The 17,090-nt window shown below is 36.8% G+C and overlaps 1 protein-coding gene across 1 annotated transcript in view; it reads right to left on the reverse strand.

Annotated features, from left to right (window-relative positions):
* WWC3 (WWC family member 3) overlaps window positions 1-17,090 on the reverse strand; it is a 98,298-nt gene that overhangs the window by 5,527 nt on the left and 75,681 nt on the right. The window contains exons 12-19 of the mRNA XM_053970959.1: window positions 12,434-12,554; window positions 11,574-11,648; window positions 10,479-10,565; window positions 7,933-8,125; window positions 4,053-4,220; window positions 3,263-3,414; window positions 2,442-2,601; window positions 1,140-1,304 (exon numbers count right to left, since the gene is read on the reverse strand). Coding sequence (XP_053826934.1) covers window positions 1,140-1,304; window positions 2,442-2,601; window positions 3,263-3,414; window positions 4,053-4,220; window positions 7,933-8,125; window positions 10,479-10,565; window positions 11,574-11,648; window positions 12,434-12,554 — 1,121 coding nt within the window. The remainder of the gene's footprint in view (window positions 1-1,139; window positions 1,305-2,441; window positions 2,602-3,262; window positions 3,415-4,052; window positions 4,221-7,932; window positions 8,126-10,478; window positions 10,566-11,573; window positions 11,649-12,433; window positions 12,555-17,090) is intronic.

Raw genomic sequence — 17,090 nt, forward strand, 5'->3', positions numbered from 1 at the left:
CAAGATCATCTTCATTAAGAAATTTGGTGGGGTTTTTTTTTTTTTGTTTTGTTTTTTTTTTTTTGACATTTTTCTTTTTTAAATACAGTGAGATTTCTTTTTTAAAATACACTGAGACTATCTTGTTTTAAGAAATCAATTTTTTTCAGTTATTTATAAACATTAATATATAATAATACTCATATGATGGTTACAATAATTCAAGAAAACTTACAAACCATCATGTTTTACAGGTAAGTTTCACCAACAATTCTACTAAATATCTGAGACAATCTAACCTAAAAAAAAGAGAGAGAGAGGACTCAAAAGCAATAATATTTCATCCGAAAACATTTACTGTCGTGGGTACAAACAATACAGTCTCCCACTTTCTCCCTGCATCTGATTTTAAGTAAGTGCAGGTTAAGTGAGCACAGAATTTAAAAATAATTTCCTGAACTTTCAAACTCAAGCTCTCAGAAGCTTATGAAAGAGTACAATCAAAGCTATGATAATATTGCAAAACCAATACCCATGTATCCATCTGCAATACCATGAGCCAACTGCTTATAAGTCTTCTGCCACTGAACACAGCAAACAATAAATGTGACCTTGAAAACTGCTGTGCTGGTCCTCAATTACTTGCACCAGTGCACCCAGGAATCCTATGTCCCACAATAACAAGCACCTTATGACTGATATTCATGACAGCAGTCAGAGGCATATGAATATTTATGCAATGACCCTAAGATTAAGCATTCAGTGCCCTTTTTCAAACTTTTATGTATGTGAAAATTCAACACGGCTTCTAAGCTAACTGCTTATACACCTCATTAGATAGCATTGTAAAATCAACCACCCACAGCTAACATCTAAGGTTGCCAGGGAAAAGAGTTTAATGCCTAATTTATCATATATTCTTAAATTTCAAATTATATCCATCCAAGTAAAAACTCTTTTTAAGAGTCAGGGAAGCTCTTCCCCACTGCACTGTTTAAGTTCAATTAAAGACTATTCATTATTAAAAAGTTATTCAGTATTAAAAAGTAATATATGTTTCTTATAAATGCAATGAAATCTTATAGTGAAATTATCAAAAACATATAATATACTTGTGTGTGGAGACCCCTTCCCCCTCTTCCTTTTCAAGCTTTACTCACTCTGCAAACATATTGACTTCGTGCTCCAGGTGAAAAGGTCTGGGAACGAACAATTGTGCTACTGCGAACAAAAGCAGAACCCCGTGGCCTGCGGCTGGTTCTCTCTTTTGGAAGAATAGCAACTTCTTCAGGAAACAGATCCTCAGTGTTAGTTTCCTTATCCACCTAAAATTTCAACAAAGGACATTTTTTTATTTCTTCCTTATTTTCTCTCTCCTAGCAAAGACAATCAGACATTTCAACAATATCAAAAGTAAACAACTGGCCCTGCTAGCTAGATTCAAATTTTAATGAGCACCGAGAGGATGTATCACCTCACTTTTGTAAAAGTTTTAAAACTGGGACATTCAAAATTGTGGGATTACCTTTCAGAAGCCTTTGCTGAAGCAGTAACAATTATGAGATGCAGTTATATCACAGCTGCAGAGCACAAGGACTGCATTCAGGATTGGCAATTGGGCATTACCCAAACTACCACCTGATATCCAGCCTCAACAGAAGAAAACTGAGTCACCTTTTAGTAAGCACAGTGACTCTGAAGCAACCACCTTAAAACTAGAGGAACTTAAATGAAGACAAGGAAGAAAAAAGGAACTGAAAGACTGTTCACACGATTATACAAGAATACTAAAATATTCAGAAAGACAGAATACTCTACTCTAACAAAGCTTCCAAACTTTCAGAAAACTCACTCCTCCATAAGAGGTGTGATCTTCCCTAAAGGTGCCACAAACAAATAATGTTCCTCTACTTCAATGGAAGTCTGTTGATTTCAGCTCGTGAAGGATTATTTCCAGTGTCTCATATCTTGACTACAAAAGATTATAAATACATCAGTTTCAGCACAATTATTCCATGTTATTGTAAAACTGATATAGTAATGCAAGCCCTAAAATTTCTTTCTTTACAATTCCTTTCAAAATTCTTATGGAAATAAGAGCACTGGAATTTGATCATGATCTTTTCTGTTAAAATTTCAGGTAAATGCAGAAATTGATACAAATGCCTATTTATAGATTAGATAAAGGCCACAGTAAAACTAAATTGCCTTTTGATATAAGAACCAAATTCTGTTCAGAAGTAAGTAGTAAGAAAACAAAAAAAACCCAGCCTTAAAGAGTGAACTTCTACCAACTCCGTAGTCATACAGCTGTCACAAAGTCAGTGCTCATACAGAGTTACCAATGCCATTGCTGACTCTCTTCTCTCCTGTCCAACTCAGACTCAAACTGCAGGCACAGCAGTAGCTCACTGTGCCAGGCAGGGTGGCAGTTTTCATGCTGCAGTATCTTCTCTCATTACCTTTAGTGGTGGAGGCTGCATTTTCCCAGAACTGTACTGGCCTGCTGGAGCTGCAAACATGTGTCCAGCTAATGGATCCCCGCAAAACGGCTCTGGATAAGGAGGACTAGTCTGGGTGCAGTTACTGCATCCACTGTCAACAGATTCTGCTTGCCAACTCCTAAAGTCAGAACATCACAGTAATTTTGCAGGTGTTAAAAAACCCCATGCAATTATGCATTACATTTATGTAATTATCTAAGCCAGTTTATAACTTAAGAGTATTATTTCTTCAATAAAAATACAGTCTTTTCATCAGGAGAACATAGCACACTTGCATTTCTGCAAATGCAAATAAGGAAATACATTTCATGGAATAAAATTCACCTTCCTGAATTTTCTTAAGGCATGTGTTCTGGTCTTTATAACAATACTAAGAAAGCAATAACAAAAAGAACAAGAAAAGTCATGTAACAAACCAGGTATCATTAGGAATGAAATTGCAACCCTAACTCTAACAATGTTTTGTGTCACCACTAAATTTTATTTACTTTTTCTTAATACAGGGTTGTTACAAACTCATTACAGTTGCCTCCCTAGCAAAGTTTATGTTTGATATATTGTTTTCCCACTCCCCAAATTCCCTAAATTCAACCAGCTATTCAAATAAGGTTGCCTCCTGTTTGTGGACCATGACATAACAGAATTTTATACTTGTAGCACTAAAAGGGAGCAAATCTCAGAAGTTTTCCTACTTTATTTCAGACTATACCCATAGTGTAAATATCTTAGAGGAACTATTCGTTATTATCTGTTTGATGAGGTATTTAAACAGTTTTTACCTTTCTGATATGGCTTCTGCCTGATCTTCCTTTCTTTCCATCTCCAAGATTTCCTCCTCTGTGTACTCCAGTTTCACTCTCTCTTCTGCCAGCTCTCTCTCAACAGCTTCCAGCTGGGCAGTGGTCCTAGCTAACAGGGCTGTCACTGCATCCTGAAAGGTAAATTAGACTTTAATTAAATCTGTTTGAACAAACCAAAGTATTTAATGTGAATTATTCAAAGAAAAAATAAAAACAAAGCCATCATATATTCCTTAAAAAACAAAACAAAAAACCAAACCACACCACAACCAAAAAACTCTGTCTTGAATCTTAACAATCAAAAGTATGTGGTGTTCAACTTGTCACAGAAACTGGGCAGACTTGACTTGACTGTGGATCATCATCCACCAAGTTAGATCAAAAGAGACCTCTGGAGGTCACCTAATCTTATGTGGCTGCCCAAAGCAAGCAAGGCATCATAGCAAAGTCAGGCTGCCCAGAGCCCAGTCAAGGGCTGAAAACATCTTCAAGGATGAAAATTGCACAACCTTTCTTGGCAACCTCTTCCAGTGCAGTGGCAGAAATTTTTCATGTGTTTTAGCTGGACTGGAAACATGCATACAGGGTACTACTTCAAGCACCTGCCCAGACATGATCTAGTTTTCAATTACTCTTCTAAAATCTAGCTCTTGCCCCAAGAGTTAAATTATTTCCTTCCTGTGATAACTCAAAAACCTGCACCCAAGGCAAGATCACAATCACCCTGCTGATCAAACAAAGTAAACAAATCACTTTTTTAGAGCCATACTGTTTTAACTGTAGTTACATTTCCAGAAGACTGAGGAATACTCTCTTCACATTGGTTTTTGGTCTTTGTTCTCTGGGGCTCTGAACCAGTGAAAATCTGAACAGGGTACCAGTGAAGCTGCATCTCACCAGAACTCTCTGCATCAGTCAGGTTTATCTGAGCAATGCCCTGTAAAAAAACAAAAAGCATTGACCACAATAAGATACATATACCCTGCAGGATGGACACCTTCTCACTTAAAGAGTATTTTACTTACATTGTAAAACTCCCACTTCACCAAATAATACTGTCTCTTAAAAAGAGACAGTTTTGTTCTGTTGTGTTATGATGTTTAAGATTCTGAATTTGTTGCCTCTTCTTTACTACTAGGAAGAACTGGAGTAGATAGTAATTTTTTTAAGTTGAAAAAATTTGTATGACTGATGTTTTTATAACTGACATCTGATAGCTATTAATATTTTATTTTTAAAACCTTCCCAACTACGAATCTGATTTCTATATTTTTTTTAATTAATATCACTTTAATAATATTACTTTGAGGGGCTTTTGAGATAACTGTATTCTGATACCCTTCCATTCTCTGGCCCTCAGAGACATCTTTCAAAAGGAAATGAAAATGTTGTGTAAACCAATTTTTTTCCCTGTCTATTTATGTCATAAGGTAGTCAAATGGTCTATAAAGTTATTTTTCTACTTTCCAGGCCATCCTTGCATCTCCCAGATTCAGGCAAAAATAGTTTTAATGGAGGCTTCTCACTAAAAGTATTTCAAACTTTGAAGTAGCCCTACTCCATCAGAGAGAACTCATGTAAGAAATTTCTCAGTGGTGTTCACCTAAATGAGAAACAGCTGTGAACAAATCCATGCTGCCTATTTTATTTATTTGGTTTTTTTTCAATCAGTTCTCTAGCTGGACCCACCAATGGTTTTATATCAGTCAGCCTTTAAGTACTGTTTTTTGTTTCCCTGGCTATCTCTGCAGCAATAGCATAAGCTATTTCCATGCTTATGAACCACATGCTAAACATGTCTTCTTTCGTATCACTGGAAAAGTCCTGTAAAAATGGCTTTCATCTCTCACAAATCAAGTAACTGTATACAATGATTCTAACAACAAAGGCAGTAGGAAATGTAGACAGAATGTGCATTCAACTTTTAGCAGGTAAAGAAACGGTTAAGTAGAAAACTATAATTTAAAAAATTATTGAATTGTTTTTCCAAGACAGATGTTCCCTGGGGCTCTGTTTAAACAGGTGCATAGAGGACAATAGCCTAACAAAATAATGTGACATGGGAATACTGCATGTTACTGAGAAAGTAATTTCATGCCAATATATCACAGGCTACAGAGATACCCTTTCTTTTTTCTGTACGACATAGATGTCTTCTAATTATCTACTTGCTCTGATGCAGTGGAAGATATAAATATGTATGAAATACTGACACTTTTGCATCAGAGTTGGATGATGTTTAAGACACCCTGAGTTTAGTTTAGGAGGTAGAGAGTAAAGCTGTTGTACTGCCAGCAATATTGGAAGAAACACAGGCTAACTCTTAAGACACCTGACACTGCCCTATACACTGCATTTATTAGGCAGCTAAACGAGTCTGCCAAGGAAGCTGCCTCTACAAAGGGAGTCAGTAATTCCTGACTGATTGAATGCTGGTGAGTAGAAAGTCATCATCAAACTCAATTAAGAATTATTAGTACTGAAAGGACTAATTAATATTTCATGTCCATCTCAAGATTTGGAGCTTACTCAAAAGGATGAAGAAACCAAGGCGGGTCTGCTAGAGCTGTATCACATGCCTGTTCTGATGGATTTGTTAACAACCTGGATGGCAGAACAGTAAAAGTATTTATGAATATCTCTGTGATGTCCGACAGACATGTCTCTTTATGAGAAAACACTCACGATTTAAAAATCATGCTAAAAATGGGACAGATGTTCCAAAATTAAAACAAAAAATGCAAAAAAAGGTACACTGAAGAAGAAATCAAATTAATTAAGACACAGGGAATAACTGGTCAGGGCTGTAAAAGATGAGAAATTGGGATTGAAGCAGCAATGCCAGGTGATTGCAAGAAAGGCATTCATACTTCTTTTATGTTTGAACATGAACTACATATGATAATCATGAAAAATAACAATTCCCTTATCTCAACATTGACAAGGCCACCAGGGAAGAAATAAGCCAGCTTAAGACAGAAGAAGATCTTTCAGCCACAGAAGGTATAAGAGAAAAAGGCTGAGGAAATGGAAATACAATCCCAACAAGTGTAGTATATTTATTTCTTTCTAACTGAACTATTTGCCAGATTTTTTTTTTTCCCTGTTAGGTACAAGTATTTATATATTAGGATAAACTCCAGTCTGGCTTTTGCACTTAGGAAAATATTATACTGGCATAACCTAATTGAAAAGAAAGCAGTCATTAAGAATTTGAGAAATATATGCATTGTTAAATAGATGGGAAAAATTGTAATTTCAGTGGGAGACATTTTGAAAGACACAGCCCTTGTCGACAGGCACCATCACAGCAGCTCCGAAGACAGGTAGCAGGTAACAAATGATGTCTTGATGTGAGAAAATGCTCATTCTCAAATTACAGCTGAAGAGAACAATGATCATAATGTTGAAATACTTCAATGCATCTATCTGAAGAAACTGGCATTGTTTCTCTATTTTTGAATAGTATAGTTAAATTACCTTAAACTATGTTACCAAGTACATAGGTAAAGATTTTCTGTACCAATTTGTATGTACCAATTACGTATACATAATATGTAATATACATAATGACAAAGATACTTCTGACATAACCAATTTAAGACCATGACAGAGAAAAAAATCCCTACCTAGACAACCTGAAGATCTATTTTGTTTTGGCAACTCAATAACAGCAGTTAGAGTAAAAGCACCCTAAACTTAGATGCATTTGTTTCCATAGAAAGATACTTTACATTTAAATAGCTATTTAGCTTCCCAGAGGAACAGGATATACCAGTATAAAGCATTTTACACCAATATATCCAGCCTGTTCTTGAGATGCTTTCTCTTTAGTTACATTGTAGACAAAACTTCCTACTGCAGACAAGATCTTGGGTCCATTTCTATCAACATTAAGACCTCTGTTTATATGAGATGCTACTTAGATTTAAAGGTGGATTAACAAACACATTCTTGACCAGATTTGCTCAAATAAATACCTCTTATCCACAGCCCAGCATGACAGTGAGATGCCTATACCTCTTAACTTCTTTGATAGGCTTAAAAGTTTTTCTCACTAACCCATTTAAGCTCCCACTGTAAAGAGGGCCCACTCACTTCAAAATAGCCAGGATATCAGCCCCAAGGCAGATTTAGTTATACATATTTGTATTTGACAATAGCTAAATGAAGCTAACATTTAACACACCCGAAGTTAGCACATGATATCTCAATCAGTTTAAAGTAAAGGCTGAGGTAACAGAACTGTTCCAGGGCCACTATTATCCTGCAACAAAGTTAAGACTGATGTAATAGTAGTCCTCTTCACCCAGTGTTATATAATAACAAGGTGTCTGTATTTGTTATTTTTTTACAGGGAACCTGTTTGAATAGAACAGATTCTGAACACCGGCATAATAGTATCATGCAGAAACCTAAGTCTTGAGGAAACTGTAGTCTAAAAGCTGTCAGATGAAGTCTTTTTTAAAATCTCACCTTTTTATTTACAGAACTATATTTATATCTGTGAACAAATGGACACATTAACATGTAACTCTATCAGAACTTCTTATGGAAAAATTAGGTTCTCTTTTTAATCTTAAAAAATAATTCCTCAGGTAACTTTAGTTTCTCCTATCACATGGCTTTTAAGAAACAGATCCACTTACCAATAGTTCTTCTTGTTGCTGATGATCAACTGAACAGATATACAGCTGCAGTGATTTTAATTTCAAAACACTTGAGTGCATGGGGATTTGGAACACTTCATTAAATATTAACGGAGTTTGGAATTCCAAAGCTCTCGAGCAGTAAGTGGTTGGTGTGCCTGACTCAAGTGGTGGCAAATAAACTCTCACATGACTGGGAACAGCAAAATAGACAAATAGCACAATTCAGACAAAGAAAGCCATTTTGCATTTCTCAAAATCATGCTAAGCAAAAACATCAGTTGAACTTCTACATTAAGAGTCTGCCTTAAGATCTCCTCATCACCAGAATTTACTTTGCATTCTAACATAGAAGATCTGCAAAGCTGATCTCAAAATGCTGTATTTTTTTAACAAACACTTTTTTTTTAACTTGTTGCTTAAGCAGAGGCATCAATTGGCACTTGAACTGCCCTGAGGTATCCAAGGCATCTAAAATGAGTTAGCAATGATAAGAGGACCTATAGGAGAGCTACACAGAGCCTCCCTCTGAGCAGCAGCAGCTGGAGGCCAGGTGTTATGCTATGCTATTTCAAATGGAAACACATGCCTATGTTTAGGCAATTCAATTGTCCCGTGTCACTGAACCATTTCTTCCTTCCACCCACTTTTTCAACCTTTTTCCTTCCTTAAGAAATTAAGAAATTCAGATGGCAAAAGAAATCTGCAGTCACTGCATCTATCTAGTCTCAAAAGACAAATTTAAATATGTGCTACCATATCATTGAAGACTCCAAGCCAAAAACAAAACCAACAACCATTTTCTTCTGACAGCATAAGCAGCAGAGCTACTTAGAGAATTGTTTCCATGTCCTCCCTGTCCTGACTGCTTTCCAAGCCCCTAAAATATCCTATTCCTTTACTCATGCCAGCAAACAGTTTCATGCAACTGTGTTGTGACCCAGATTAGAAAATTTATCTGAGTTAAAAAACGAACCTAACTAAAACCCACAAAGCCTTCAGGATTAAAAAAAACCCGCTCCAGCTCAGAGGTTCACTCAAGTTGACACATGGCTGCAGGAACTGTTATGCCACCACCACCAAAGAGGGGCTGACACTGGCAGGCAAATAAATGGTTAGAGGACAACTGGAAGAGCTCCTTGTGGAGTAACTGCAATGCACTGGACTGTGGAACATCAGTTAAACAAATTCTTGTCCTGTGAAAAGGCAGAGATCCAGCTCCTCTGCTCCCTGGCTGCCGCAGGCAAACTTCCCCCAGCTGCCACAGCACCTGATTCAATCAATGTACAGTTGCACAGAGGAGTTTGATAAAAGCTGCTTCTGCTTTTTGGTAATAGAAGCTTACTTTTTGACTAGACTAATCAATTCACTCTGCAGCAATGCAACTTCTTGATTCCAGCAAAGGTAGGGTTGAGAAGTTTGAAGAACAGAACTTCATTTTGAGTAATTTAGATGCCTGGTTGCCTTGACAACAATGTCCAACAAACCCTCTGGACTAACCTCTTTTTTGGTGACTCTACTTTACTGCCTTCTTCAGATGACACTTATTTATTTTTCTGATGACAAGGCATCATGGCTGAGTAATACACAATACTCATATTTTTTCCTATCATGTCCCCTTGCACTCACACCAAAACAGAGCAAAAACCCAACACTAATGTACTAACCTACATGAAAAATTTCCACTGCAGTTTTTCAGAGTTAGCATGAAGTTCTCAACAAAGAGCAATTCATTCAGGGAGATGTATTTCAATTTAACACCTCCCACCAAATGACTTATTTTACAATACAATAATGTTATCATACCTCTGCTATTTTTCTGCTTTTAAACAACCTCTCCCAGAGATAAAGATCAACAATTTGTACATGTTGAATTTCTTTCAAATATGTTAAGATACATATCTCTAGATAAAACCATGCTTTATGACAACACTGATTATTTAAGAAACATTTACTAGAATAAACTAACTAGAAACATTTACTAGAATAAGCTATGTTCTAGATGTGATACAAAATTTGAAAAAGTAGCACAAGCTGTCAGAGGTTAAAAAATTCTATCTTTTGTACTGATTCTCAGCTTGTAGTTGTCTTATCAGAAGGTGTCTCATGGATACTCAAGGAGAGCTGTACAGGCCACAAAAGCCTGCAGATCCTTTGTTGTTGTTAGCATGTTTTCTGGTGTGGTTTTCTTTCTTAAAGATAAAAGGCAATGTATACCTCTTCTGATTAATATAGATGTTGCCACAGGTATTGAGAAAAATACACTAAGCTTACTCTGGAATATCACAGATATTTTTGAACAAACTTTGCTCTGCATAATAAACATGAAAGAACACAGAGACTACACTTGTTACCTGAATATTGTAACATTAGTTGTATAAAAGGGATACTTTGTGACCATAAAATTAACCCTTTCCTCACAGAAATTAAGACATACCATCTTCTCCAGAAATGGCTTAATTCTGAATGAAGCCAAATAAATCTATGGTATTTATAACTGCAGCATAAAACAAGCAATGATCACTCTGGGTGAAATTTAAGCTTACATTTTGCAGTTTTCTTTAACAACTAGACTAGTAAAGTTCTTCAGCTGTAATACATGGACTAGCAGACATTCACTTCCACTGTCATGCCTGGAAAATAAATTTTCAGTGTTAGTCATCAATCACTGATACTTTGCTTAAGAAATAAAGATGAAGACTAAACAGATTTAAAGAATGTAAAAGCAGATTTTATTAAACAAATTTCTTGCACAAATCAGTTTCAATCAAGAACATTAGCTACAGTAACAAAGTTAATAGAACTAAGCAAATTAAACATTATTTGTTATTGAAAATAACAAGTGGCCTTCCTATGCCTCTTGACAGCAAACAAGTTTTATCAAATACATTCCTTACTTTAAACAGCTACACCATGTGCATTTGTCTGTGTCCATGTGTAACAACATATCAGTTACATCAGCCAAATCCATCTGCATTATTTTCATGGGCTATTGAAAACAAATTTAAAAATTCCACTCTTTCACATCAGCACAAATTTTGAAATGCCACTAACAAACTTTGTTGATATTTTAAAAACTTCCATTCTTAGGAATTAGCTTCCAAGGGGCAGAGAGGATTCTGCAGGGCTAAGATATGATATCCTGTCTTGTATGACAATGATTTGCTCTTCCCCAGACTACTCCCACTACCAACAACAGCATGCCATAGGCACAGGATTTCAAAGATGTATTGTACAGCTGGGGCTGTACTGTATTTGTGTCTCTTCACCTGTGATTTTCCTAAGGTAATCCTCCTTTATCTGGCATAAGATGATCTCGCTTACAGAGAGATATCCCTATACCCATACCCACATTAAAGGCCCAGACAAAGAAAATAAATGCTACTGAAAGAAGTAATGAAGGCCCTTTTATCAGTCAGCATTGAAAGGACACTGAATGAACTTTGGTTAAGCCATATCCCCAACACAAAGTGGCACGTAACTGACTAATCTGTGCATCCATTGAACTTTGGCTGTCAGTTCAGAAACTTCTTAAAAATTCCCACCATGATTTAGTTTATTAAAAGGTAAAAATCATAAGCAAGAAAAGTAGTGAGCAATTCCTGTAGAGTTGACATGGAGAGAGAGAAGTAATTACTCACAGAAATCCAACATGTATTTGTGGTTCTTCATTACTGGCAGCATCACCATAAACAGGCTCTTCCAGATCTTCATTCCTGCAGGAAGAGAAAGTACTGTAAACTACATAGTGACCTAAGCTGCTAAATGATGAGTTAACATTTATTCTGTGATTTGTGGATATAAGCAATTATTTGGCAATACAGAAGGGACTGATAATGTAGAAGGAATTGAGACATCTATATAAAAACATATAGTAGTAATTCACAATTGTAAACATTGAGGTTTTAGAATTATTCTTTCAGGATATTTAGGTTATTTTAGTATTTCTTTTGTCTTCCATTTAGCATCCTTTAGCATCCTCCAAACCGTATCTTTAGCATCCTCCAAACCGTATCTTCTTCCCAGTCACTGCTTCCCATGTTAAAACAGTTGTATTAAGTAATATGTCCTTCTACATCCTTCAATCATTTGGTCAACCTACATATTTTTAGGCTTTTGGCAGTTTGTATATTTCTTCCTTGAAGTTATACTTTTATCATATGATACTCAAAATTGTAAGTCACACTCTGTATAATTTTATTTTGTTGCAGATGGTTGAAATAAAATTATTGATTTATGACTAACAGGATGAGAAAACTACTTTCAAGGGAGATACAATGTTAAAATGTCAGAGAGAAAAAAGCAAAAGGGACCTGGCACTTGAAGATGACAGTGGACTGCACGTAAAAAGCTTCTTTCCTTTAAAACATGCAATCTAATAGTTTTATGTTACTAATAAGTAGCAATTTTGAAAGCTTACACATAAATTCACAACTAATTCTTTTGGGCTGTGTGGCAGAACAGGAGCATTTCCAGCTTACTATGCATTTATACACCTGACCTTTTGCTTAAAGCTTCAAACACGCCACTGTCACTAGCCAGTGAATGATCTGAGAGACATGCTGAAACTCGCCTGGCTCTCCTCTCCGATCTTCTACCACTGTCTCCTCGCAGAGTTACAGCTGCCATGGAGAAAAAAAAAGTGAGAACAACATCACTCAAGGCAACTTCTTCAAAATTAAACAAGAAACATGTATTGTATCAAAGCTAGCAGCAAAACAGCACAAATGCAGTTCACTGATTTTTCTTCTAACTTAAAGTTAAAAGCAGAGAATAGGACTAACCGGAGATTTTCTGTGGAAGAATTAAGGAAGGAAGTTTGTGGCTAATTGCTCTGTGACAAGACTAAGTATAAACCAATTGCATTGTTACTAAATGTTTTTCTGGTAGAGTAATTCCTTCCTAAAGGAAGCCTTACATTAATTCACATATGTACACATGATATCCTAAGCTTTTCAGATTTACCTACTGAATATACAATAGGTTGAAAACAAACACAGAGACTAATTCTTTTTTAAAGTTATCTGATAACACAATGAGAGGTTTTGTTCTCATTTGTCTCTTAATACAAAGTCTCAAAGCATACTGTTTATACCATCACATAATAGCAGCTTTTATTTACAGTCTGAGAGGCATTATCAAAAAGAACCAGTGTTTTCTAGCTCACTCAGACCACTGTTTTTTTTCAAACTCTTGGTGAATTACTTTGAAAACTGACTGGGGGAAGGAGGAAGCAGTGTTCAACCTTCTTTGCCACCCTTCCCTGAATCACCAGCCACACAATAAATAGCAACTCAGCAGTCACTTTCATGTAAGTATACCAACAAAATTATGCTATGCACTGGGTTTTGCACAGGCAAGTAGGTATAGCAGCTACCAATCCTTTAAAGTACGTGCACAAGCAGTAACGTTCAAGAACTGCATAGAAAAGGCTTCAACACTTTAACAATACCTCCTAACTTGAGGTTGTTTTCCTTTGAGCCCTACAGAAAACCACTAAACAGACTTGTGAAGTGCAGTTTCTTCACTGCACAGAGAACTTTTACCCTCTTTTGCTTAAGGTTCAATGACTGTCCTCAAAGCAGGAAAGCAACGATAAAGAGATGGCACTTCAAAAGTGGGAAAAGTATTTTATTTTCTTCTGCTCATGCTTACAAACTTAAGACAGCATGGAAGCATTGACAGTTTCAGCAGAGTAACAGTAGCACAATGCATGGGAGACAAGCACCAGCTGACATTTACAGCTTAAGGCCCCAACAAGGGATGAAGCATGTCTTACTCAAAGTAACAACTTGTTAGGTACTTCTGTTGCACATTATCATGAGCCACCCCCCTCACCACACCACCTCACCTCCCACCCAAGCACCACCAGGACAGGACATCAGGACAGGAGAACTTGATAAAAGTCTTCCAGATCAACACAACCACGCTGGTGCTATCAACAGAAGGCTCTGGCTAAGGTCAGCTTTAACCCACTGTGGAACTGGCAGAGAAGGTACACCAAGCCCAGCAGGTTCTGGGCCAGCCCAAAACACATTCCTGTTACCAAGCCACTAACAGCACAATGTTACTGAAAGCGTTACAAAAATCACCCAGTCCTGTTTGGAGCAAAAATTCAGCAGAGCCAGTTCTCTGTCCTCTGGATTCGTAAGTAGCCCTATGCACCTCTCCTCCAAATTCAATGAAAGATTTAGTCAGCTTTAGGTATTTGCTGGCTAGGAACAGCCCAACCTGCACTTGTCTCTGCACCCATTCCTGTCCATCTCCAGTTACAGCATCCCACCCTTCTTGCACATCATACATTGTGCAGTGCTACTCATGACATCCTCACCACAAATGAGAGCCAATTTCAAGTGAGCACACAGAAAGCAAAAAACTGTATTTGAACCATGCTCTCCTCTGTATGACTTGTACAAAAGTGGTGGGTTTGTGGGTTGTTTTGATTGGGGTTTTTTGTTTGCTTGGTTGGTTTGGTTTTTCCCTTTTTTTTTTTTTTCTTTTCTTTTCCAAGGACTTTTGATTTGGTAATCTACATCACTGTCTGGTATTTATGAAGAATATTCTGTCACTGCAATTTATGAAGAATCATAAGAATCATGAAGAACTAGCAATCTGTAGAGACATTTACATATTAAAGTTTCTCACTGGAAAGAGGTTGAACTCCACAAAAGTGTTTAATTTATTTTTTAAAAGTCCTTCTATAATTTCTGTACTAATTTCAACAAGTTACACTAGAACAACTTCTTTTAGTATAAGCCCTTGGCTCACACCCTGCTACATTAATACAAAGTGTTCACGTAGAGGGAAGATTTTGTGGAATCTGTCCTTGGAAGGTTCATGTTCCCAGTTTGGCTGGAAGGAAAAAAGCTGGCCTCAAAGCACTAATATAATAAAATGAAAAGCTGACACATTACAACAATGTTGTAACTTGACAATGATTTGCTCACTGTCTGCAGGCCATGGAAGCATTCAATGACCTCTGGACAATCGCAGCAAATTTGGGAGAGATGCAAACACCAGAATATACCCTTGACTTGGTGGGGGGAGATAAAAAATCAGCAGGAAAAACTGGTCAAGATCAAAGACACACCAAATTTTGGTTTAAGCAAAAAGTTTAGCACAGGTTACAGACTTAGCAATGCTGGAAGCTAATGAACTGTTTAAAAATTTGATTTCTATGGCAGATCATTACCTTCCATTTTCTTATTTAAATAAAAAATCAGTAAACAATATGTATGATTTTCCAGAACTACTGGGTGCCAAAGCTTGATAAATATAAGACAGCCCTCAATGAAAGAACATTCTTGTTGTCATTAGTTGAAAAAGTGAACTTCAAAGGAAATTTTGCTGTCCAAACTTTCATTTGCTAAGAAATCAAATAAATCTAAAGCATGTTTCACAAGCTTAGGTGACTACAAATACTGCATGTCAGCTCAAAATGCACTAATGAAAGAGTAGAACACTCTCATAAAAACTAATCAGAGACAAAAACAGACCTTACTACCATAAGGCTGTCAGGCATTACTATTATATAATAAAGCTGAAGGTCAAAGAACGCTTTCCCCAGGAATTTAACCACAGCTGTGAATGTGTTGTTTAGTTGACATAGCAAAAAAATTAAGTATGCCATAATGATTAAACAGATACAGCAAAATATCAAACAAAACCAAATGTAGCAGAATCTCCTGTTTCTTCTCATGCAACTCCAAAAAAAAAAAAAACAAAAAAACCAAAACAAAACAACCCACCCCAAAACAAAACAACCAACACATCACACAGAAAAACACACAATAAGAAATTTCAGGTTCACTTACAGTGAATTTTTCTGTTGTGCCGCATGAGAAACAAGACAAAAAGCATACAGTGATAAATCACCCTTTAGATCTCTGACAATATTTTATAAACAAGAGATTATTTAGGCATTAAAAGAAATTTAGCATTTGAAAGATTTGGTATATAAAAGAGATAGTAAAGATATTCAGGCCAAATATTTTATTAACATGTTTCCTCCCATTTTCAGCTTTATAAATATGGCAGATTTAACTTTTCAAGCATATTCCCTCCATTCACACATGAAAACTTATTTCACAATGTGACCCTGTGACAGATGCAGAACAATAAAACAGCAGATCAGCAACTGAACATCAAAATTGCAGTTCCTGAAGACCCTCTTGAACTTGCTCAAGTGCTGCATCAGTGCAAAGTTCATGCAGTTTATTCAGAGTTAACCCTCCCAGCCCCCATTATTTGCAAATTACCAAAATTACCTCATGCTTTGCCTACTGAAGGACCAGGCAAAGGTTTGTGGGAACCAGGACCTCCTGTTTTTGCAGCACAGCATTCTGCTGCCAGGCCATCGGGTGGCAGCAGCAGGGTACCTCGGAGAAACCCATACCCCCAGCATCTGCGAGCTCCCAGCTCTGGCATACAAGCTGGATGCTCCATCCAATTCTTCCAGGAAAAGAGTACAAAACCAAAATACTTTCAAAACTTCCAACTGCTACTTGCAAACAACTGCTTTACAATTCCAAGCCACCAGCTAGCGAGTGTGGAACTCAAAGCCGGCAAAATCAGAAAGGTTAAATGTTTTTTAAGCAATTGTTTCCAAATGCAAATATCAAAAATAAAAAAGTCTCAAAAGAAGGCAGCCCGGCTACCTTTTAATCATACATTCTTCCTCAAAAAGAAACACAAAATACTCTCTTGTACATAGAGAAAAGCTGTAACCTCTAGACTAGGAGCTGGACATTGCAGCACTGACAGCAGGTTAAGCACAGAGGTTTCCAGATAAATGTGAAACGTGTAGAAACATAGCAGAGAAGTGAGAAAAGGAAAATCAAAGCAGGAAGCTGCCCTCCATCCTGTATTGCTGCCTAGGCCCTCACACTAGGCCTTCACTTCTAGGAAACACATACAAGCTATAAATGAACTACTTAGATACTTTCACTTACCACAATGGGTGAAGACATGCTGTGGTCTGATTTGAGGTTTAAAGAAAGCCTCAGGAAGCCTCTTCACAGCACTAATTTAAGCACAAGTTTTCATGCTGGTCTCTGGAATTCTGTTTATTTTGGTCTGAAAGCTACAATATGGGCACTAGAAATGTTTACAGCTAGTAAAATTAAATTCTGCTGCAGCATCTTCTGGCAGTGCTAGCT

Source organism: Vidua macroura, chromosome 2 (genome assembly GCF_024509145.1).
Source record: "Vidua macroura isolate BioBank_ID:100142 chromosome 2, ASM2450914v1, whole genome shotgun sequence".
NCBI classification, from domain to species: Eukaryota; Metazoa; Chordata; class Aves; order Passeriformes; family Viduidae; genus Vidua; species Vidua macroura.